Source organism: Kogia breviceps, chromosome 3 (assembly GCF_026419965.1).
Source record: "Kogia breviceps isolate mKogBre1 chromosome 3, mKogBre1 haplotype 1, whole genome shotgun sequence".
Classification (NCBI taxonomy): domain Eukaryota; kingdom Metazoa; phylum Chordata; class Mammalia; order Artiodactyla; family Physeteridae; genus Kogia; species Kogia breviceps.
The window spans coordinates 9,195,649-9,220,791 of NC_081312.1; the positions used below are offsets into that span (position 1 = coordinate 9,195,649).

At 46.5% G+C, this 25,143-nt stretch overlaps 1 protein-coding gene, 1 long non-coding RNA gene and 1 other non-coding gene across 4 annotated transcripts; 2 read left to right on the forward strand and 1 right to left on the reverse strand.

The window, feature by feature from the left end:
• Positions 1-334: 334 nt before the first annotated feature.
• Positions 335-9,684, reverse strand: GLRX5 (glutaredoxin 5). Its single transcript, XM_059059313.2, has 2 exons — positions 9,331-9,684; positions 335-977 (listed from the first exon to the last, which is right to left on the reverse strand). Exons 1-2 carry the CDS (start codon positions 9,614-9,616, stop codon positions 799-801), a joined length of 465 nt encoding a protein of 154 aa, XP_058915296.1. The 5' UTR covers positions 9,617-9,684; the 3' UTR covers positions 335-798.
• Positions 9,685-9,931: 247 nt separating this feature from the next.
• LOC131753692 (uncharacterized) lies at positions 9,932-23,135 on the forward strand. 2 transcript variants are annotated; one of them, XR_010839423.1, is made up of 5 exons: positions 10,091-10,199; positions 11,470-11,659; positions 13,682-13,926; positions 14,155-14,535; positions 22,295-23,135. It is a non-coding gene; the product is annotated as an uncharacterized lncRNA (long non-coding RNA). The 2 variants fall into 2 exon arrangements; XR_010839422.1 differs by lacking the exon at positions 13,682-13,926 and having other exon boundaries at positions 9,932-10,199.
• Positions 10,885-11,159, forward strand: LOC131754167 (small Cajal body-specific RNA 13). The gene has a single exon (XR_009335200.1). It is a non-coding gene; the product is annotated as a small Cajal body-specific RNA 13 (non-coding RNA).
• Positions 23,136-25,143: the final 2,008 nt, after the last annotated feature.

Consider the following 25,143-nt stretch of genomic DNA (forward strand, 5'->3'; position numbering starts at 1 on the left):
ACTTCCAAAGGGATGGTTTTAGGAGGTGGGGCCTTTGGGAGGTGATTAGGTCATGAGGGTGGAGCTCTCATAAATGGGATTAGTGCCCTTATAAAAGGGACCCCAAAGAGCTTCTGTGAGAACAGTGGGAACACAGCTGTCTGTGAAGCAGGAGCAGGCCCTCACCATGCACCTGACGTGCTACAGCCTTGATCTTGGACTTCCACCTTCCAGAACTGTGAGAATCAGTATCTGTTGTTTATAAGCCACTCAGTCTGCGGTATTTTGTTATAGCATCCCAAACGGACGAAGACAAATGCTTATTGCTATTCAGATTAACAACTCACACGTGGTATCCCTGGGTTGGCAGTTTATTTAAAAAAACAACACCCCGGTTATCTTATTTTCTTCCTTGTCCATCATTTTTCTTAACAGAACAAATTATAAAAAATTGGGGATGGGGGTATATTATCTTTGCAGAATGACATATTTGCAGAGGACTCATGAATAATAATGATTCAAAAGCTCCTAGGTTTACTCCTAGGAGTAAATCAAGCAAAGAGCAAAGGACAGCATAAGAAGGAACTGTGTTTACAGCAATCTCGTCGTACAACATTGATTATGACAGTGCAGTGGTTACAATTACGTTCACGATAGGATATTCCTTTTGCTCAAACACCAGACATGCTAAAATCACCAGGCTGCCTACAAACTGGAGGAATCAGTGCAAATAGTCATCTGAAGAGCAAAGACCAGAATCGGGAAGGCTTTTCTGGCAGCGGGATTCTGACAGCAGCGGCTTCCTCGCGTGGGCCACCCTCACTTTGAGTCTTGATCTTTCTTTTCATCTAAGAGGGCGGAGCGGATTCCCAGCTTCTTCAGTTCTTCCACCAGGTCCCCGTTCTGGTGCATCTGCAGAAGAATATCACAGCCGCCTACGAACTCGCCGTTGAGGTACACTTGCGGGATGGTGGGCCAGTTGGAATAGTCTTTAATGCCTACGGGGAAAGAACATTTAAGCGTCATTTCAGTGGTCAAAATACGTTTCCCTGCTCCTGGGGACACCCCGTAACCCCTCCTGGCTCCCCATCCCCGGGGGACCGTGTATTTGCTGCAAAGAGCATAAACTTTAGAGCTGAATGGACCGCTGACTCTTCCAATCATAACAGTGAGGCCTCCATCCTCTGTTTCCACCCTCATCTCACAAAGTTTTTATGAGAATCAGGTTAAGTAAGGCTCTCGTAAACTAACTGACACACACTGGACCCTGGATTAATGGCAGAGAACTTGATTGGTTAATACAAGTGACACAAGACACACGAGGCTATATTCCCCATGCTTCTGCAGGCCACATTTTCAGCAAAACAAACAAACGAAAGAAACGCCGCTCCATTCCCAAATGGACTGCTGAACGTGGATCCATCGTGGTAACTCACCGGCACACTGGGTAGCCCGCGCCTACTGTTTTCTGTGCCTGTCTCGGCTGGTGAATTGACAGACACCGAGTCATTGGCTTTGATCTTTAATAATTCGTTTACCCAAAGAAAAATCTCTCTCCTGTGGCTAGACTGTGGCCCTCGTCCTATTCAGCCCCTCAGATGAGCTCTCCATGGGACAGCTGATCTCGCTCAGCTCAGAAATCGCAGGGACTGAGTGAAATGAAGGAAAGGCCCAAAGCTCATGAAGGCCCACGTCCTGGTCCAGGCGCAGGGCCACGGCGTGAGTGAGACCCACTCCCTGCCCTCAGAGACAATGGCTTTGAGGACACACCGAGATGCAATGAAGTACGTTCAGGGACAGTGCAGTGCGGCCATGCGATGATTCTGTTCAGTGCTGGGCCACAAGGATGGTGGCTATGAAGGAAATGTGGTTTCAATCTTAAGACAGAAAAGATCACTCTCTTCTAAATTCCTCCTTACCTTTTACTTCCTTTTCTACTCAGAGGTTGAGATGAAGTATACTTTTTTAAATGTACAAGTAAACGAAACAAAAAAGTCAACAAATTCTTCAGGCAAAAGACAATATTAAACAAATTTTAGAAATCAGTCAAGTGGTGGTTTTTGTGTAAACAAACTAAAAATACAAAACCTTTTTCTTGATGCCCTATCATTTATTATCAGATGAGTTTTACCAAATAAGATTACCAATATGAGTTATATTACAAATAACAGTCCCAAGATACCATGTGTTTTTCTCTTTTAAAAGTCATTGCTTTCTGAAAAACAGCAACTTCGCCAGAGCTAAAGGGCCCCCAGTAGAGAGCTTTATCTTTCTTCTGCAGACAGACTTCATGGATAGAGAAATGGTTACAACGTTATAGGCCCTGAAAAGCTCACTTCTAAGCCACTCTGGGTTTCTGTTTTAAAAAAAAAAATCAGCTAGAGTTTTGGAGGTTACCAATAAAGGGCAAATTCCACTAACCATCAGAATGTCTTTATACTTGAATACCCTGATGAATTCAGGTTTTGGTTTTTTTTTGAATTCAAGTTTTTCATCACTCTGATGTTTGGTGCTACATAAACAATTACTTAGCATGTAAGCTGTATGTTTTGGATTTTTTTTTAAAACTCTATCCTCAAACACAAAGAGTCTATCAGAACTTAACTTTACATTTCCAATAACACATCTTTTTTTACTTTATGATGGGGGGAGATTAAGAAACGTTCAGAATATGAACTTTTTACTTCTAAACTTTCTTAAATATCTGTTACATTTATGTACATGAACCATTTATCTGCACAGTATTATATCTGAGGTTTTTATCCAATTAATAACACACTGCATTAAGCTTTTCATGGCAATGAATATCTACTGATTCTTTTGGTGAGTGCCTACAATTTTTGAAACACACCAAGGGTGAAAACAAATTTGCCATCTGAGGGCCACCCAAAACCACATGTTTAAATCCTAAAAAGTACAATTTTTTAAAATAAAATCTTTGTTGAGTAAAAGCATGACTCGCTTTCATCAATCGTTTTAATGGTACTACACTCAACCAAAGCATTAGGCAACAACTAAACATTACATTGTTTCAGACCATACCTCCCAACTATAATGGAAGGAAGGAAATCCATCCTAACCACCAAAACTACCAAAATAAGTGGGCTTTTCACCATCCTGAACATCCAACATACAGTCACATGCAAGGGAGGCTTACTCCTTCCAAACCCCTTGGCCTGTGACTGTCCTAGTAACTTCAAGAACTCAGAAGAATCCACCTCAGAACACATGGCATTGTGACAGCATCCAAGGTGCCTACCAGCTGATAGTTTATCAAAAATTAAACTTAACTACTTCTTTAATTTTTAGATTATCAAGTGTTACAGGCAGCTGTTGTCAAAGCAAAGCTCTGGCATCTCTCCTAAAAACGATGCCATTTTCCATGTTTAAAAAGTCTGATTACAAGTTTAAATTTTTAAGGAAATACCCAAATTGCTTCCTACAGAGTGAAGTGAGAAACTTCCAGTTAAGACTACATTCATAAATTGAAAACTAAAACGAATTCTATCAATTCACAATTAATTGTTTAAACATGGCTAATTTTTCTCACCCTTTAAATTTTCGGTAACTGCAATATACAGTGATAATTCTTGTAAGTATCACATGGAATAACTCAGAATCAGAGAGCAACTCTTGAAAATTAGAAAATCATACCCAAGAATGGATTGTAATGATAACCATATTTTATAGATGACAAACTGTGATTCAGTTTGGGACAGAAAATGTTGACCGCCAAGTTATATAACAGGTTAACACTAGGACTGGGAGTTAGGAGGCCGTCTTACAAAATCAGTTCTACATACACCTACTGTCCCACCAACAAAAAAGTAATGTTCTAAAGTATCAAGCCAGAGGGGAGAACATGTTCTGGAAAATTCCCTTCCAGAATTTTCAAAAGGTACTTCTCAAAAGTCATGACATTTCAGAATATTGGACCTCGTTCCTGGTTTGGACAATAATCGTTAAGAGCACCGTGATTACAGTTTTCTTTTTTCCCGGGAGATTTTCAGTACACGAGCTTCAGAGTCTGATGCAGGTTGATGCCAACCCTACCACTTAACGAGGCTCTGTTCCTCGGGCAAGTCATGTCACCTCCTCCTGGAATCACATATTTCTTCATCTTCCGTAACTTAAGAGAATGATGTTAGCACTGCTTGACAAAAAGTAAACCACGGTGCCGAGAGGGACAAGGCACTGGTTTAGGGGTCAGCAGACTGTGGCTGGTGGGCTTGTAAATACAGTCTCAGATAAATCTGCTCATCTCTCAACCGGTTTCCTTTTCTGTAAAATGGGAATAACTCTATGCCTCGCATATTTGTTATGAAGATTAAATATGATATAACTGGTGAAATGAATTAAGCTCCCACAGCGCCAGGTGCACTGTGGCTACTCTCTCCACGTCAGCGTCCTCTACCCCACCCTCCACAGGAATGCTTTCCTGACAATGTACACAATGGGGAAAACAGAGGGAAAGAATGCAGGAAAAATACCAGTGAAGTATGCCATGCAATAATAAAAATACCATTTACTGAGCTAAGGGTTCCTGAGTTTCATACTCGAACACTATCTAATCTCATTTCATCTTTACAAAATTCCTACAAGGTATGTATAATTATCCCTATTTTACAGATGAAGAAATGAAGGCTCAGAGAGCCTTAACCAATAACTTAACCAATGTCACAGTGCTGGCATATGGTGGAGACAGGATTTGAGTCCAGGTGTCTAGGAGTCCAAAGGCCAGGTTCTTGACCACCAGAGGTGGTCTCTGGCCGGGGGCTGGCATCTGTCACTCCTGCCCCACCGTGAGCCCCACCTGCACGACACATGGACCTGCAATCCATGGGACCGTTCCACATCTTTAACATTTATAGACTCAAACGGCGTTAAGCCACAATTACCCTTTTGCAACTTGCTTTTTGACTAAGCATCGCCTTTTCTGAGAATACATCTAGATCTAATTCTTTTTTTTTTTTAATTTAAAAAATTTTTGGCTGCGTTGGGTCTTTGTTGCTGTGCAGCTTTCTCTAGTTGTGTAGAGCGGGGGCGACTCTTTGTTGCGGTGCGCGGGCTTCTCATTGCAGTGGCTTCTCTTGTTGCCAAGCGTGGGCTCTAGGCACGCGGGCTTCAGCAGTTGTGGCGCATGGGCTTCAGTAGTTGTGACTCGCGGGCTCTAGAGCACAGGGACAGCAGTTGTGGTGCATGGGCCTAGCTGCTCCGCAGCATGTGGGATCTTCCCAGACCAGGGATCGAACCTGTGTCCCCTGCGTTGGCAGGTGGATTCTTAACCACTGAGCCACCAGGGTAGTCCCTAGATCTAATTCTTTTTTTTTTTAAATTTTTTATTTTTTTTGCGGTACGTGGGCCTCTCACCGTTGTGGCCTCTCCCGTTGCGGAGCACAGGCTCCGGACGCGCAGGCTCAGCGGCCATGGCTCACGGGCCCAGCCGGTCCGCGGCATGTGGGATCTTCCCGGACCGGGGCACGAACCCGTGTCCGCTGCATCGGCAGGCGGACTCTCAGCCACCGCGCCACCAGGGAAGCCCTAGATCTAATTCATTTTAACCACAATTTAGTTTTCCATCATATGACTAAGCTACAGTTGCTTTCTTCAGTCTGCTGCTAACAGACCAAGATCTGTTCCTGCCCCCTTTTCATTATTACAAGGAACACTGCAGTGCTCACCCGTACGTCTAGCTCACATCTCCTAGCTCACATGCAGGGGACAGTCTCTCTAGACAAAGGGGTGGCAAACTACAGCCTTCGGGCCAAAGCCGGTCCACATCCTTTTGTAAATGAAGTGTTACTGGAACTTCGCCCTGCTCATTCATCTCCATGTTGTCCCTGACTGTTGTACACTGTAACAGCAGAGCTGAATGGGTGTAACAGAGACCACCAGGCCCCCAAAGCCTAAACTATTTACTCTCTGGCCCTTTACAAGGAAGCTCGTCGATCCCTGATGTAGCCTAAATACCTGGGAGTGACAGAGCCGGGTGTTCGGCTCTGTTCACCTCCAACTTGACTGGGCACTGAAAGTCACTCCTTCCAAGTGTGGGCACCACTTTATACCCCCATCTGCAGCATACAACCTGCCCACCAGACACCTACACACACTTGTTATCTGATTTTTAATGCTTACCAACATCATAGTTCTACTATTGCCTTAAATTCCTTGATACTGGAAAGGCTGGGCATATTTTCAAATGCTTAATAACCATTCAACAGACGCTGTTCCCGATTCGAGGAATACAGGGGTGATCTGCATAGGCAGAAATTCGAGTGTCTGTAATGTTTTTAAGAGCAGGGAAGAGAGTTTATGATAAAATGATAAATAAAAGAGGCATTTATTTATTCATTAAGACACGCACTGAAAGCTCGCTTTGCATAAGCATCACACACAGTGCTCAGGGAGTCGCAGGAGACATGTTCCCTGCTCTCAGGAGGGCAAAATGCTATATATAGACATGGGTGATCTCAACTCTGTTTAAAAAAAAAAAAAAAAAAAAACTGTTAGAAACTAGATCCAAATGTTAATAATAATGGTTTATGGTTTATACGGAATTAAAGGGGATTTTCATTTTCTTTAGATTTTCAGTGTTTTCCAAATTTCTCCCATGAGCACATGTTACTTGTGCAACTGAAAGTAAAGATTAGTCTTTGTTAAGACCAAGAGCGGGATATGGTGACATCCATCCACCGGGACCCTAACCCTTTGTGGCCGTCTTGTGGGCGCTCCAGATTTTTAAAAGGACACAAACCTTGAGGAAGGCCAACACGCAAAGCTGCCTCAGTCGCTTTGGTCCTTTGGGTCTCAGGCCTCAGGCTGACACCTCTGCGCGTCGTACTCCCTGGACCCAGTGCCCAGAACTAGGAGACAGTGTCTGAGGGTCTCCCTCCGACTTGGGTCCTTTCTAAAACCCAGCCTTCTCTGGCACAAGAAAACAGGAAAGGCCAATTTTGCAGAAGCCCCTATCCTGTTACTGGAAGTGACGTGGGGTCTGGGAAAAGTTCGCAGGCATATCTTTAGTTGGCAAAATCAAGCATCAGACAGCCTGTCAGTCTCTCTTGGTAAACTTGAAGGTGTGGAGAGCAAAAAGGTGAAGAATCTTGTTTGAAAGCCTCACCCTGGCTAAACGAATCCCTACTCTAGTAACGTGCTTACACCACCCTGCCCTAGTCTAGAGGTTAATGCTTACCCTAATGTTTACTTTCCTAGGCAACGAAAAACGTGTTACGTTCGTTCAATATGTATGCAACACATTCACTAACTAAAAGTAATGGTCTGATGAAGCTCAATGGTCAAGAAATTTAAGGGTTAAATTCCTGTTGCTATAGTTTGAACACTTAAGAACAGAAGACTGGAAGTCAGACACATAAGTGCTCTCGGCAAACATTCTTATTCCTGCTGTTGCTTTCAGTTTACTGGCCGTATTCCAGCACAGCCCATCTCTGGTTATATTTCCAAAAAAAATGTTTTAATTCAAGTATAGTTGATGTACAATGTTTCAGGTGTACAGCAAAGTGATTCAGTTATACCATCTCTGGTTATATTAAACAGGAGAACAGAAATTCATAAGCCAAAGACTCTCAAAACTTTAAGCTAAGCAAGATATCAACAACACCACATTTTACTAAGGGCCACAGTGGCAATTTCCAAGTGGCCTGAGGCAAAGGTCCAGGCAGAAAGATTACAGAGTAGTTTTCTCCTATCTTATCTTTTAGGCAGAGACACCACTGCTGCTGCACGAAGACTGCAGATCACCCTGTATGTGAAAAAAGCCAGCAATCGGTAATAGCATTCCAGTGGTGCAATAAGGGAGGACGACGGGCATGGCACATGGTAATGTTACATATGTCTTCCGGTAACTCTAAGCTGCCTTCGCTCCTTGTTTCCATCCACCAAAACCGAGAGTTCTAGAAGGATTAGATTCCATGGGAAAAAATACTTCTTAAACCATACAGTGCTAATAATAAAATAGTTAGCATTTAATGGATGCTTTCTGAGTGCGAGATAAGAGAACAGGCACCTTCTAAAAGTTTTATTTTCCTTTTTTTCCTCACAAAAGCTTTGCCAACTGTGGTTTCATTATCCTCATATTATCGAAAAGGAAAACGCAGTCATGTGACTTGCTTCGGGTTGCACAGCTGATTGGCCAAAGGAGTCTAACCCAAAGCCTGTTTCCCAGACGCCGGCCTGTCCCATCTCTGTTGAAATGACTATGACTGACAACTTCAACTGTAGAAGAGCAAAATACAGAACCCTGAATGTAGACTACCATAGAACTTGATGCCCTAAAACATTTTTTAGAACACTGTCACTAAACAACAGCAGGAAACTCAGGGAGAACTCAGTCACTGAAAGTCTAACTGGAATGCCACCCTTCAGGGGGTACAGGCACGGGCCCCCCATGCCTCCACCAACCCCACCCACCCCAGCCAAGGAGCAGACCCGGGTGTTCTGGCCTCTCTCTCCTCCCCCACTAAGATAAAATAGAAGAATGCAGGTAAGGTTTTCAGCAAGGTACTCATCAGAAAAGATACTAGTTAACTGTCAGGGCCCTCCATCCTCCCCTCTGGGCCACTGAAAAGTCACAGACACTACTGTGTCTGCCCCAGATCCTGACTCGCTCCTGGAGCTCCAAGCCTGAGTGAGCTAGGGCCCAGGAGTCATTCCTCATCCCTCTCCCCAAAAGCCTCTCCAATCCCTGCCACCACAAATCTCCCCCGTCCTTGAGTATCTAAAAATAAATTTCATGTCTTTCCTCCCACACCAGAGCCCAACTGAGACCTGTCCAAAAGCTGTGTCAACCGCTCCTGTAGCAGCAACAGAGAACGGTCCCTGGCACCCCGAGCCTTGAGGCACGACAGGCCAACCTCTGACCCCCTATAGCCTCAGACAAGGGAAACCTCGACCCTCCCCCCGCCATCAACAGCACCTGCTCCTCATCCACGAGACAGGGCAGCCCCTCAAAGTGTCCCCGAAGTGCCTACCTTTTAATGGCTCTTCCTGTATCCCTCTCTGCCCACTTCTCCAGCCCTGCAGAGCAGGAAGTCAGGCTGCTGACCACGCTCCTTGGATTCAGCCGAAGGCTACTGGCCCCGAAATGCCTTTTTCAGCTCAGAGTGAGGACCGGGAACCGCTAGGACTTACTCCATTGCCCAAGTTGGCCCAGAAGCCCAGATCCTCGAGATCCAGTTCAAGTCGTTCAGGTCCCCACCCCAGACCCGTGTGGAAGCTCATGTCTGAACTCCCCTCGAGCCCCCGGACGGACCTTGCCCGACAGACCCTCGACCCCGCAGAGTGGCCTCGGCCGGTCGCCCCCCAGTCCCGCCCCCGTCCCCAGCCGGCTCTGACCTTGCCGGAGCTGGGGGTCGTCCAGCACGTTGTAGGCCGCGTAGTCGCGGACGCCGTGCAGCCGCAGGATCTGCACCACGGCGTTGCTGAAGCCGCACTGGGGCTGCTCCGGAGTCCCCTTTAGAAAGACCACCACCCTGTCCTTCTTCACCAGAGCGTCCAGGCGCTCTGACGAGCCGCTGCCGCCCGAGCTCGCCGCCCGCACGCCCGGGCCCCGCAGGCCTCCGCCCGCGCCGCGCCCCCAGCGGAGCAGAGCCGCAGCCGCCCGGCCCAGGGACCCGCTCATCCCCGCAAGCTGGCCGAAGCTCGATGGCCAAGGACCTGGGCTAGCCAGCTGAAGCCTTCCCGGGGCCCGGCCCGCGGAGGCCCGGCCCGGCCCCCGGAGGCCCTCATTGGACCGGCTCCGAACAGCTCTCCGTCATTGGAGAACCCTGGCCCTCAATTGCTGGATTCCACCAATCATGTTACTCGTCCCGCCCCGCCAGGTTGGAGGTGGTCCTTACGCCTGAGCAGCATTCTACCGTCTTACCATTGGCCGCCGGCTGCCGTTTTGTCAGTTGATTGGAGAGAGTGGATGTCCATCAGGGTCACGCTCCGAGGCAAGGGTAGGTGAAACGAGAGGGAAGATGGCTTCTCTCTGAAGGGTAGACAGGCCTGCTGGGATGCTCAGGGAGGACTTGGGACAGGCGCTGGGCGGGGTTTCGCCGTTCCGCGGAACGCCGGGAAGGGGTCACTTCCAGATGAAGGTTCCGGTTCCGGTACGGGCGGAGGTTGCGTTGCCGCGGTAGCGAGGTTGGCTGGCAGCTGGTTCTTGCGTTCCGGGTGGTGGCGAGGCTGGAGCAGGCTTGCATCCGCCGTTCCCGGCTTAGGTGAGCTTCCCGGAGCTTCAGTAAGGCCGCGGCTGTTCGCGGCGAGAGCAGGGACTGCGCCGGGCTCTGGCGGCCAGGCCTGCCCGGGGCTAAGGCGTCGGGGCCCGGGCCGTGTGTCGCAGCCCTCCTGTGATCCCGCTGCTCCCGTGGGAGCAGAGGCCCAGACCCCTTCCCGTGGTTCCCGCCTCTGCAGCGCGATTATTCCACTAAAACAACTTTGATTTTTAAAGTTTGTAAAGAGCTCTCGTCTGTGTGATCGGGGCTTCGCTGACTTTCCAGCCGACCTAAGCCCCTGGGCTTGGGCCCAGGAAAGGTTGAATGGGGAACTAAGAAAGGAATTGGTTCGTTCGATAGACGTTTTCTGAGCAGCTGCTGCGTGCAAGGCACGGTGCCCGCGCGGGACCTGTGCCCAGAGCTTGAGAAATGAGAAGCAGGTACAAATCAATGTGAGGGTAGAGAGGAGAGAAGGGAAGCCTCCCTAGGCCCACTGCTTTCTCTGTTCTCCATTGTGCTTAGTACATCTTGACATATATTTGTTAGCTTGTTTATTGATTTCCCTCCCAGACTGTCAACTTCATTCATTGCTGTATCCTCAGTTCGTAGAACAGTGCTTGGAACCTAGCAGCTGCGCACATTGGTGGAAAGAATGATCCCAGAAGAGCGGGGCTCAGTGAAATCACCACGTGGTCTGTAGTCTTGGAGCGGTGCTGGGTTGGTGGTACCCTAGAGCACACCAGACTTGCAGAGAAAGCATTCTCCAGAGGAAGCTGAGGCATGGCTGCTCAAGGGACAGCAGTACCATGTGCAATTTTCCTCTGATAGTTTCCGAGTACTGTTGCCACGGTGATAATGGCTGTGCCATGTCATTATCTATCAGCCGACAGTAAGAGAAGCTTTTGCAGTCAGATGTTGTTTAACAGATGGAGTGTTTTCTGTTGGACACTAAGTACTGCTACAAATTACTTTCTTTTTAAACCCTAAGTATTTTATAAGTCGTGGCTGGAGGTGACCTGGTTCTGCTTTCGAGGTGCTCAAGTTTAAAAATCAGAAAATTAGTACATGTGCTGACAGCAGATGAATCTTCCAGATAATCATTCACCACGAGACTTGAGGCCAGTAGGCTGAAAATAAACTCAAGACGTTACTCAGAAGTGCTCCCCTGTGATGTATTTGTTTTATCCCCCTGGTGGTTATTGATGTTTGGTAGTTTTCTAATGTGAGACCCCAAATTGATCAGCTTCTTAAAGAGTCCTTTTTTTCCCCCCTCCAGAGTCATTGATGCCAGGTAAATCAGAGGAGCAAACATCATACAGAAATACACAGGACAGTAATATACAGGAAGCGATGTGATGTCGAAGCTGAACTGTTGTTTCAAAAGTCCAGCATCTGGTGCATCTACCAGTAGGGGCTATATTATTTGCAAAGGCACCTAACTTTTTTTTACTCATACTTACGTTCTGGTAAGTCTTTTTAAAAATAAATAGTGGCATTTCATTCCAGAAAACCTGAATTGTTTATTGCCTGCTCTGAACTGTCTCCTTCTGCTCTTGTGTTGACTGGAACACAGGGAGAATAATTTGCAGCCTTAAGACGTGAGGACCCAGAGACATAGTGCTAGCCATGGAGAGTATCACGTCGCTTCTCTAGTGTGTGGCGCTGGCTTTGTCCGTACGGTTGGCAGACATTTTATTAAATTGAGAAAATACAGGTGTCATTAAAGGTTAAGAGTAGTCCTTGAGCAGGAAGAATACAAAGCCTGTGTTTTCCAAATTTATAATAGAGTGGCTGTGTACAGTCGAGTATGATAAGGACATCCATGAAAGGCAAGGAAAGCAACCCGGGGCTCTTTCAGGGAGCTAAGTGGGATGGCTTTGATAGTATTGATGAAGGCCAGGAAAACAGATCATGTATCTAGACCAAAGAAATGGAAACAATGCACCTAAATTTAAGTTTTTGATAAAGCAACCTAAAATGCAAAATGTTGTATGTGTTGAACATACTGCTTTCTGTCTTTGACTTAAAACCACTCATCAAGTATTAGCACCAAACATCAGTGACTTAAAGAATCAGAGAATATAGTGTTCAAAATATTTCTTCCAAAGCACCAACTTCTTATATATGATGTGGCATGTGAGTTGTGAGCTTTTCCATTAGAAATTCTGTAGTGAGAAAGTATAACAATGCACTTCTTACACAGTTGTCAGAAATCTGCAGTTATGCTCACATGCATTTGGGTGTTTTGAACATGGAAGTCACCATCTTTTATCAGTTTGTGATCTCCCAGGTGGACATTAATGGGGAGGTAGGGGTGGGAAGTACAGGAAACTTAGGAGAATCCTGGGATTTGGGGTCACAAAGTGTAATTAGACCCCAAACTAAATAATCATACCATGTGAACATGCTGACTCAGGCATCCTAAAAATGTTTTACTTCCCTGTGCTTATTTATAGATAAGGCTTTACTATGTTTAGTAAAATTTCTCCTTTCTCCCCACTCCACCAAAAGCAAATTCACCGTTGAACCCATAATGAAAACCTTACAAATTTGAGATCATTTCTTCCTGTATATCAGCTCTAAATGCAGAGTCAGGATTATTGAGCCTAAGATGAAACTTTATTTGAACACTTAGCATGTCAGTGTTTTCATACCCTAACTTCAGTCCTCAAGGTCACGCTGCATTCTGACAGGGTGTGGTGATGGTGCATAGGACACATGACCCGGAAGTGTCTAGGTCTGAGCTGGCCAGAGCATTCTGCGAGTGTCATTTTAAGAGAAAAGTGGCTGCAGGTGTTGCACGAGGGGTTGAGCCACCAAACATTCCTGAGCTAAAATAGCAGTTGAGACCCAGATTTCCATAGACCCAAGTTGAAACTTGAGACCTTTCTCTGTGGTGCCTCTTAGCTATTCAGTAATTTTAGAGCATCACTGCAACCCTGGAATTAACTTGATTCCCTAAAAAATCATTGTAATGTGTGAGAAACTGAGGTAATGCCCAGTCCCCTAGAAAACTTTTGCTAACGCGTCATGCAAAGACAGAAATGCCTTTGCAGGGACTTCCCTGGGGGCGCAGTGGTTAAGACTCCACACTCCCAATGCTTGGGGACCCAGGTTCCATCCCTGGCCAGGGAAATAGATCCCATGTGCATGCCGCAACTAAGAGTTCACATGCCACAACTAAGGAGCCCACCTGCCACAACTAAGACCCAGAGTAACCAAATAAATAAATATTTTTTTAAAAAAAGAAAGAAAAGAAATGCCTTTGGGATCTTCACGACCTCTATCTGACAAGACAGCTGGGTTTATAAATACTTCTCTGGCCATGGGAGTGGCCTCAGTTTTGCTAATCTCAGGTTCTCACATCATGTGGGCTCAGCCTAGAGGCAGGAAGGGAGACCTCGTTCGGGCCCCCTTCCACTCTGTCACAAAGGTCCTGGTGTCCTCCTCTGGGTAAAATGGAGAGAAATGATGTCCTGTAAATTTAGTTCTGTCTAGAACACACTGTGAGAGATACAGGTGAAAATGGATTCCTGAAGAAGCACTTATGAAAAGCCTGGATGTCACAGCAGAGCCTGATTCTGTTCTGGGATTTGGACTGTAGAGGTGTGAGGCCTGGCTTCAGTCCTAAGCATCACTTACGAGCTCTTTTGGATTTTCCTCGGAATTTTCTGCCCCTTGTATCTTCCCCTTCCTGGATTTGTGAAAAATGAATTTGTGACATCTGCAAAAGGTAATGCCTATTTCAAGATGTCTTTATCTAAGGATTGCAGAGTTTTAATGAATCACTCTGTACTCTATTCCTCTGCTCCTAGACATTTACCCCCCAAAATATTGGCATGCATGTATAGTACAACAAACTGGTTTTGTGTACATGAATTCATTTGAAACTCGCATTAGCCCTAGGATAATAGTTCTCTGGCATTTTGGTCCCTAAATTAAGTTTTCTTTTCACTATAAGATCCCACATGCTGCAGAGCAACTAAGCCCGTGCACCGCAACTACTGAGCCTGCGCTCTAGAGCCCGTGAGCCACAACTACTGAAGCCCACACGCCTAGAGCCCGTGCTCCGCAACAAGAGAAGCCACCGCGATGAGAAGCCCGTGCACAGCAACAAAGACCCGACTCAGCCAAAAATAAAAATAAGTAAATAAATTTATTTTAAAAAAGAAGAATGAACCAGAAGTAAAGAAAAGAGACTGTTAATAACATCTTTTTGACAGACTTGAGCACTTTGGGTTCCTCTCTTTACCTTCACAAGCACTTCTTAAATCTTACTGTGGAATCGTAGCAAAGCCAGCAAGTCCCACAGAAAATTAAATATTCCTGAGTTATCTCCAGGGTATGTATGTATTGGCTACAGATGTGATCTTTATGCTTTGTGAAACGAAAATGACAACAATTTCAATGCAAAACTCCAATGAAACAAATAACCCTTAGCTTTTCACTTCTGAAAGTTTCATTCTCTTTTGTCCCCATGCTGCTTTTTCTCAGTGAGGCCTGAGTCCCTGGCTATATATAGGCTTTAGGTCAGACGTCTGCTGGACTTTGTTCTATTGAGAGATTTATTTCGAGGGAAAGAGCCCAAGTCATATCTCGCGTCAGGTAATATTAAGAATTAAGTGGTAATCATAAAACATGTTAAGACTTAAGTAAAGGTGATAAAAGAATGGTTGACTTTTTCTCAGCTGTCTGTTTAGTGAAAGATTTTAATGTTTTCTGTTATGTTTCCTTATTTTTTTTGCAAGCACATAGACTCCATAATTCAAACTGTTATTACATTTCCAGCAACTTCTGAGAAGGTGCCCAGACCACAGAATTTAGAAAGCAGGGAGCCAGTACTGTTGTGTGTCACACTTGTTAGGAAGATTCATCTGTTGACAGGAGTCTGCGTCTTCCTCTGATAATCACTGAGCTTGCAGCCAGACGAACACTGAGAAAATTTTATTGTTTTCCTTTGAATGATGGCTAAGATGTATTGCCAAGGCCATAAGTATTCTTTATGTTGAGTCAGAATTTCATTTCATACTTCAACATTTGAGCCTTAATAATTTCAGGCTTCAAAATTAAATCTTGCTCTCATGGGAATCCATTGCTCTAGCTAGCGAAGGACCCCAGTTTCACGGATTGGGGGAGTGGGTTGGAAACGGGCTGACATGAACTGTTCATTTTCCTTTGCAGGAAAAAAACTGGAGGATTTAAAAAAATATTTTTTCCTACTCTTATGGCCAGAAAAATCCCACTTGCTAATTCCAAACTTTACACTTTTTGAAAGTATACTAAGGTAGAATTAATTGATACCAAATTTCTGTGAGCCAGAGTTTTGGAGTTTTAATAAAAGACTGTATTATAAACCAGTTACACTGTAAAAATAATAATAATAAATAAATAAAGAAGGGAGGAGCATTTTGCATAGGCTGCACTTGCAAAATTGAGTCACCAAGAGAATTTTGTATCAGAAGCCTTGAGAAGGTGACATATTTGCAGGCTTTCTCCCCTCTCCGGACATCCAGTGATCTGCACTTAGTGTAACTCTCAGCACATATGTCAGTCCACTTGGTGAGCTATTCCCATTGGTTCATCTCTTCATACGGCTCAGCTGCAGCTCTGTGATGGTTCATGCATACTGCCGGCTGGTGGGGAACAGGGCCAATAATACCCTCCTACTTGAAGGGATTTTTGAATCCCTTCTTGAAAAACTACCCATCATCTTTCAGAATCATTCTGTCCTTTGAGAAACTTGGAGCATTTCATAATGAGTCTCTGCCTTACCCCACAAGACAAGTGGGGGCACTAGTCTGTCTTACTTAGGAAGCAGGGCAGCAAGAGCCAGTACTACGTGCTGTCGGTGTCAGTGCACAGTATCTGGGAATTGATCAGCTACCGGTTTCTAGGAAGAGGCTCTCAGTTCCCATCCAAGTCCTGTTCTTATTTGAGGGAATCGTCTACTCTCAGTTTTGTAATATTACAGCCACAACAGATTAGAAGCAGTACATTTAAAAGGCTAACACTAAAAGCAGGAAGAAGCAATGGCTAACAGGTTAACGGGAGATTTTTTAAATTGAGAAGCAGATATTTTGGGATTTTCCTCTTTTTCTTTTGTTTTTTGAAAAGTCACATTCTGGAAGCGTTTGGTGTAAGCAGGGGCAAACATCCCTCACCGTGTCACAGTTCCTTGAGCATTAGAGCCCTGTGTAGTAATTCTAAATCATCCAGAAAAGGAAATGGTATTTCATGTGCTTTGGTTAAGAAGTCAAGGAAACGTAGTATATATTAGATTGCCAAGAAAAATTATACAGACTCGTGGCCTAAGGGGGTTGTGTTAAATAAATTTCAGAGGAATACTTTCTTCCCTCATTATGCCAGATAAGCACTCAGGATCTTCGCTGAGGCATGCAGGATCTTTCGTTGCAGCATGTGGGATCTAGTTCCCTGACCAGGGGTCGAACCCGGGCCCCCTGCATTGGGCGCACGGAGTCTTAGCCGCTGGGCCACCAGGCAAGTCCCTGTCCTAGTTCTGTTACGTGTCTCATACTAGTCCGTGATGAGCACTTAGAAATACTTAATACGTTTAATTAGGTGGTGCTATTGAATAACACTGGCATAAAGTTGGGTTTTTCTAAACTGTATGAATCAGTTTGGGCTTGAGAACTCAGCTAACATCAGGCCTGGAGACAGCTGCCCATAAAGCAGTTCTGCAAACCCTGGATACACAGTCATCAAAGCATATAACCACTGTGCGTCCTACCCCTCAGCCCCATTTTACTGCTTTTGGGGACGAAAACCCTTCAGGGCTTTTGTATGTATCACATTTTAATTTTATACCCTACCGGCCACTAGACGATCAGCTTCTAGTCCTACAGAACTCATTTTTTTCACCCCTGGTCCTTAGTACTACGCCTGGCACTTAGGATGTGCTCAATGCATAATTCCTGAATGGAGAACACGTGACATGGTAAGCAATACAGGACAGTATCTAAGAAACCCCAGACTCTGTGAAGTTCACAATACTGACCGCAGATGCTATAGGAGGGAGAGAAACATTTGGCCATAGAGCTTGTGCTAAGCAGGACATGGAGTGGAGTAAGTCACTCCCACTCCCCGGGATCTCACCATCTTATGATGAGGACAGATGCAAGAATGTCACTAAGTACTGGAGAGGGCTGAGGGTGTGGGTCCCAACACAGCGAGTCAGGGCCTCAGGGATCAGAGACGGTCGGTCGGTAGAGGGGCTGGTGTCTGAATCGAGTGTTGACGAAGAGGTAAAGAACGATTTAAAAGGGAAGGACAAAAAAAATTAGAAGAAAGAACGGGAAGGACATTCCAGTGAGAGGAAACAGCCGGGCGAGGGCACAAAGGCCCAGGCGTGCTCTGGGGGCACACCAGGCCTTAGGGTTTTGTCCTCGGGTTGAGAGAAGATCACAGAGAGAGCGTAAGCAGCAGAGTTCTTGAGAGATGAGCCTGGGAGGAACGTTGATGAATTGCAGTGGCCCAGCCTGACCGAGGGAGGCCAGTCCGGAGACGCCTGTGAGATGGAACAGTTCCCAGGCTCTGGCTTGTTTGCTGTGGCTGAAGGGCACCAGTGCAAAAAGCCACATTCCATGCTTTGATGGTAGGATCGACAGCGTCTGCTGACTGGCTGGATGCGGGGACGAGGCTGGGAAGGAGAGGGCGGGACTCGGGCTCACGCCCAGGTTCTGGCTTAGCCGCTAGAGCTCCTGCTTGCTGAGGAATATGGGAGATACAGGGGGAGGAGGAGGGAGTGTTGAAGGGATGAGTCATGTGTTACTTCTGAGCATTCTGAGTTTCCAGGAATCTGAGGGGCGTCTGTCTAAATCATTAGGTTATATCTGACATATTGGGGGAGATGATGCAGACGATTACCCTGGCAGGTCTGGACCTGATGGTAAAAGAGATTCGGGCAGGGAGAGCAAGAAAAAGGAGAAACCAGGGATGAAAGCTGGGGGATGTGTGCAGTGAGGGAAGGACAGGCCTGAAGACTAGAAAGGAGGCAGGAGGAGAAATGAGCAAGTGCTTCCAGGAGAGAAGCCCCATCAGGGCTGTCGGAAGCTGCGAGAGAGGCCAGGTAAGGACCCAAGTGTCCCCTGGGTTTGGCAGTGGAGGTAAGCGAAGCATGGCTGTGGGCTGGGCATTGAGGGCGTTCCCCAACCTTGGGCAGCTCCCTGAACCTCTCAAGAGTCTCTGGAACATGAAGGAGCTGGGCCAGTGAATTTATAGTGTCTTCAGGCTGCTATTTGTGGGCGTGCACCTGTGTTTCAGGCCATCTTAGAGTGTAAACTGAGCAGACAGGGTCCAGTCCTTTGCCCAGATTTGCCAGTGACACAGACATTTCAGCCTGGGTGATGAAACAGCCTTGATTGCTGAAGCAGGTGAATTAATCCCACTGGCGCAGCACCAGCAAGGACCTTTTTTTGCGGTACGTGGGCCTCTCACTGCTGTGCGCTCTCCCGTTGCGGAGCACAGGCTCCGGACGCGCAGGCTCAGCGGCCATGGCTCACGGGCCTAGCCACTCCGTGGCATTTGGGATCTTCCCGGACCGGGGCACGAACCCATGGCCCCTGCATCGGCAGGCGGATTCTCAACCACTGCGCCACCAGGGAAGCCCTTCAGCAAGGACCTTTTAAATACTCAAGGACACAGGATGTGCGTGCTGCTTTCTCTCCTACCTGTTCGTTGGGGCTGCTTCTGTCTGCTGAGTACTGCATTTGAAGAGCCAGGAGGTGCATTTGGTGGCACTTGCCGTTTTTCTCTGCACACCAACTCGACAACATCAAAGAAGAAAATGAGGATTCAAGTTCTGTAAGATTCCAGGCCAGGTGCCGGGGTCTGGCAGTGCAAGGACTTGCGGCAGTCCGTTCGAAAAGCGTTTGTACCGCCTGGGTCTGAGGCCAGTTGTTTGCAGCGAGATTCTAAGGTTTGCTGCAAAGAAGCTCCTGCAGTGAAATGGCCTTCTCTGCTGGGGAAACACCAAGAATTGTCATCGAGAGCAACAGGTTTCATACCGGTGTACGGATCTGTTTGACACAAGCCTCGCCTGTCCAGTAGAGGGGCCAGCCGTGCCGCCAGCGTGGCTTTCCTCCGAGCAGAGCCCAACCGGATTGCACGGTGATGGCGGTGGCACAGGTGCCCTGCACAGTGCTGCTGCCCTAACTCGGGTGCAGAGCCCCCGCTACCCATCCTGGCACTCTCTGCCTATCACACTGAGCTTCTAATAGTATCACACGTTCAGAACAGCCAAGCCTGCCGAAAGCAAGGAGAGAACGTTTCAGCAGATTTCAAAAACATGTCTCCAGGGAGCAAAAACAAGAAAAGATTTCTCTTCCTTAGTGGAGACGTTTTCCTTACCCACAGCCTCTTCCTGAGTTGGTCTGCAGTGAACTTTGGTTGGCAAGCCTAGTCATTGGAGGGTTTCATTCCCCATGATAGCACACATTTGCACAGAACTTCAAGTTCGTAGCACATCCTCATGGTCCTTATTCTCTGCGATCCTCATGACAGCGCCTACGGGGAACCCAGGGCACGAACTGGCCCCATTTTGTAGATGTGGAGGGGTGATGACCCGCCCTGCGCTCAACCAGCTGGGGAATGCCTCGCCCCGGAGGTACCACGTCAGGAGATTTCCATCCAATGAGCTTTTCACTCTGCCACGCCTCCCCCCTCCCCGCGCCCCTCTCTCCCCCGCCGAACCTCACCCACCCCTGGCTCCGCAGCACTGACATTATCAAGGCTGCATTCGGGTTTCAAAACAAAATCAAACAAACAAATAAGCCGGGTTCCTAGTGTGCCCCGAGCCGTTGTTTAAGCCAAAACAGTGAAACTGGAAGGCTGAGCAGCAGTCAAGGCTGTGACAGAAGAGTAATCACACTTCTCACGTGTTCAGCACCAAGGAAATCGCTGAGCGTGGCTGTGACTTCCCTGGTACAGAGCAGTTCAGAGAATTCAGAACTACGGTGATCATCACACGAGATGAGCTGAGCCAGCTCTGCGTGTTTCATGGTACATAGGAATCTGAAGCTCTGATGTTTTTCTCTCTGCATGTGCAGGTGATCAGTGTAATTGGAGGGCTCAGCCCTGCTGTTCACACTCACACACACACACACACACACACACACACACACACCCTCTCCAGGCTGGTCCTCTTCATTATGTGCAGACACACACACACACACACACACACACACACACACACACACACATACCCCTCTCCAGGCTGGTCCTCTTCATTATGTGCAGACACACACACACACACACACACCTTCATTATGTGCAGACACACACACACACACACACACACACACACACACACCCCTCTCCAGGCTGGTCCTCTTCATTATGTGCAGACTTTCTCTGCTGTTACTAAGGCTGGTGCTGTTCTTTGCAAAGTACTTTTAATTTCTCATCAGTAACTTCACCCAAAGTACTTTTAATTTCTCACCAGTAACCTTCACCCATAAGGCACTCATCACAGTAATGAAGCCAGAGCTGTAATGTTTGGGGTTCATTGTGGCTCTGTGTAAAAATATAACCTAAGAAACAGATTGGAATTTAATCATGACCAGAAAATGGCCCTTGGCTCTTGCTACCAGGCAGACAGAAGGGGCAGTGATTATTAATAAGAGTGTGGGCGGAAGCCAGAGTGCCTGGGTTTGTACCCCAGGGCAGTCATGTGATAGCTGTGTGACGATGAGCAAGTTATTACCCTCTCTGTTCCCTCATTTGTAAAATTAGATAATAGCTACCTTGATGACTAAGTGAGTTAATGTAAGTAAAGTCAGAGGACAGTGCTTGGCACATAGTAATCACGTAATAGATGTTAAATATGATTCTTATTCTCCATCATTCAAGATGTAGCTCACATCTCGCCTTATCCACAATGCCCTGCCCCAAACACTCGATCCTTCACTCCTCTCTCCCGTTTCAGGATTCCACTAAGAGTCAGTTCTGTACCGTGCTGTCTAGCATCTGATGACCTGCAGTGCTGTCTTGTTATTTCAATGTTATTTCAAATGTTTCAGTCTTAATGTTGCTTCCCCAATAGATTGTAGATTCCTGATGGTAGGAACCATGTAGTTTGCTTTTGTTGAACTTCCACAACTCACAACTTCCTGGTCCTGGACAGTTACTAGACACTTCAACATCCTTGGAGTGTGTTCATCACTATAAATAAATAGGAAAAATTCTGGTGGTGTGGTATTGTATACAGGTACTATAACTAACAGTTAAAACTTAAAGTGTAACGACTTACCTTGAACCAAAAACCTGTGCTAAATGTTTATAGCTGTTATATTCACAATAGAACCCAAGCCGAAAGCAATCTTGAGGTCCTTCAGCAGGTAAATGGTTAGACAAACTATGATCCGTCTATACTATGAATACTACTCAGCAATAAAGAGAGATGAACTCTTGATACAGTGACAGCCTGCATGAATCAGCAGTGAATTACACTGAGTGAAAATAGCCAGTCCCAAAAGGTTACACATGATTCCAAGCTTATAAATGACTCCATTTATATAACATCCGTGAAGTGGCAGAATTACAGAAATGAGAACAGGTTAATGGTTGCCAGGGGTTATGGAGGGGTGAGGGCAGAGGGAGAAGCAGCACGAGGGACCCCTGTGGTGACGGAAATACTCTGTATCTCGATGGCACCGTGTCAATATCCTAGTTATGATATCGTACCAGCTACTTCTGCAAGATGTTACCACTGGCGTAAACGAGGTAAAAGGTACAGGGGACTCTATAATGTAATACAACTTCATAATCTACAATTACCTCACGTAATTTTTAAAAACCACTTAAGATGTTCCTTAAGCAAAAGCAGAGAGAACAGACGGGCTTGCCCTCTGATGAGCGGAATATAGCAAGGCTCTTTCAGGATTTTGTTTTATAGGAATAAAGATGGCGATTTTACCTTAACATTTTTATTTCTGTTATTTGCTTATTCCTTGGAGTATAATAATAGTAGTGTTTGATAGTCATGCTAAATGACATTATTATCCAGTACAATCAAGATTCACATTGTTTTTTAAATTGGGAGGAGTAACTTGGAGATGATCTTTTCCAATTCTGTCATTTCACAGATTGAGAGACTCAGAAGTGACCCCCAAAGTTGCACAGCTAATTAGCAGCATTAACTGAACCCAGTCAACCCAGGATCCAGTCCTGTGCTTCCGACGGACGTTATATTTTTATTTTATAAAAGCAGCACAATTCAGAAAGAGAAAGACAAATACCATATGATGTCACTTATATGTGGAACCTAAAATATGATACAAATGAATTTATCTACCAAACAGAAACAGGGGGCTTCCCTGGTGGCGCCGTGGTTAAGAATCTGCCTGGCAACACAGGGGACACGGGTTCGAGCCCTAGTCCGGGAAGATCCCACATGCCGCGGAGCAGCTAAGCCCGTGCGCCACAACTACTGAGGCTGCGCTGTAGAGCCCGAGAGCCACAACTACTGAAGCCCGCACACCTAGAGTCCGTGCTCCACAACGAGAGAAGCCACTGCAATGAGAAGCCTGCGTAGCGCAAGTAAGAGTAGCCCCCGCTCGCCTCAACTAGAGAAAGCCCGCACGCAGCAACAAAGACCCAATGCAGCCAAAAATAAATAAATTTATTTTTTAAAAAAACAACAACCAGAAATAGACCCACAAGCATAAAGAACAGACTTGTGTTTGCCAAGGGGGAATGGGGGAGGGGTGGATTGGGATTACAGATGCAAACTGTTACGTATAGAATGGACAAACAAGGTCCTACTGTATAGCACAGGGAACGATATTCAGTATCCTGTGATGAACCATGATGGAAAAGAATGTGAAAAAGAGTGTATAAATATGTATGACTGAATCACCTTGCTGTGCAGCAGAAATTAACACGTTGTAAGTCAACTATACTTCAATAAAATTAATTTTTTTAAAAGCAGCATAATTCGTGTATGTAGAGGAATAGCCTGAATTACTCCAGTTACCGTGCTTAGTGCTTGAGATGACTCTGCCATCCGGCAGGGGTGCCCCTGCTCAGTCACTGGGTGGCAGCTGCCAGTGGGAAAGGCAGCCGACTCGGCGAGGTTGACAAAACCAGGCTGGTGGATCCGCTCACCCTACGAGCACACAGTAGGACTGGAGGCGGAAAAGACAGACGAACACGAGGAGAACTGGCAAAGGAGGAAACAAAGAAAGAAGCAAATGAGAGCAGAGACAGGATGAGAACCAGCTGTCCATGCCCAGATTGGGATATCTCTGAGGAGGCGTCACAGAAATGGCTACCCCAGTGCAAGCTTTTCATCTATGCTTAGCCAAGGGTACTAGGTAAGTCGTCATCAAGGGGGAAGCCAGGCTAGGGATGGAGAAGTGGGAACGTAAGTTTCCAGAACACCAATGACCACCCTTGGACCCTGGGCAGGGTCCCTCCTTCCTGCCCTCTTGCCTCAGTTTACCCATTCACACAGGAGGGGTTGAATTAGTCAGAAGAGCCGTTCCGGCTTTCCTTGTTATCTTTCTGTAGAGACTGAACACACAAACAACTAAGAATCACACAAAATAAGACTTGAGGATTGCTGTTGAAGCTAGCTAGCCAGGGCTAATGTGAAACAGACCTGAATAACCTCCCCAGGCTCTTTAAGTTGGCCCCTGCTTCCAGGTGAGTGGTGGTAGAGATGCTGGCCACAGGGAAGAGGCGTGGAGAAAGAACAGAAAAAATTTCACTCTTGGGGAGACTTCTGGAATGTTACACAAACAACCCCCATGGCCAAATGAGTCAGTTTCCAAATGGCATCATTTTAGGGCCCCCTTGTGGCCCCTTCCTCTGGGCCACGGCTGAAAGGGAGGCTGGGTGGGGTTTCCTGTGCTCAACTGCAGAGATGACAGAGGGGCTCTCCCGCCTGCCTCTGCCAGAATGTTCTTTCCAGATAAGCTTTCATTTCCACTCCTTTCTGTAGCAGTGGGTAATGCTGAAGCCTAATTGAAGTTTTTATAGCCTTCCTACTTGCAAACTCCCCCATCCTCCTGCATTGTTTATTCAACTTTTTTCCCTTCCATATGGACTTAGTGCTTGAGATGACTCTGCCATCCGGCAGGGGTGCCCCAACTCAGTCACTGGGTGGCAGCTGCCAGTGGGGAAGGCAGCCGACTCAGAGAGGTTGACAAACCAGGGTGGTGGATCCGCTCACCCTACGAGCACACAGTAGGACTGGAGGGGGAAACGACAGACAAAAGAGTGCCATAAAATGAACAAAAAGATAGCTCCTGTTTTTATGTCAGGCTTCAGGAAAGCAGTGGAGGACTCTACTGCAGAGCGCTAAGCCCTGTAAAGCTCAAGCTAATAATAATAATAAAACTAGTAACGTCTGCATGGTACTTTGCAGTTTATAAAATATTTTTATCCCGGGCTTCCCTGGTGGCGCAGTGGTTGAGAATCCGCCTGCCGATGCAGGGGACGCGGGTTCGTGCCCCGGTCCGGGAAGATCCCACATGCCGCGGAGCGGCTGGGCCCGTGAGCCATGGCCGCTGCGCCTGCGCGTCCGGAGCCTGTGCTCTGCAACGGGAGAGGCCACAACAGTGAGAGGCCCGCGTACCACAAAAAAAAAAAAAAAAATTTTTATCCCATGTATTCTCACCTATGAAATGTTATTGCTCTCGCCATTTAACAGATGGGAAAACCAAGGTTCTAAGAGGTTACCTGGCTTGCTAAGGTTCCCTCAGTCAAGCAGCAGAGCTGGGCCTGGGATTTGGGTCTCTCAGCTCTGACAGGTGCTCTGTAGTGAGCGGAACAGTCCATCTCTGTACCACACTACCCTGTTCAGGCTACAGTCCCTTGGACACAGAAACACTGCCCTGTGACCTCCTTTCAGGTGATCGTCCGAAAGAATGACTCATTCTTCTCCATATTCCCAGGGACTAGCACAAAGTAGGTGCTCAGGAAATGTCTG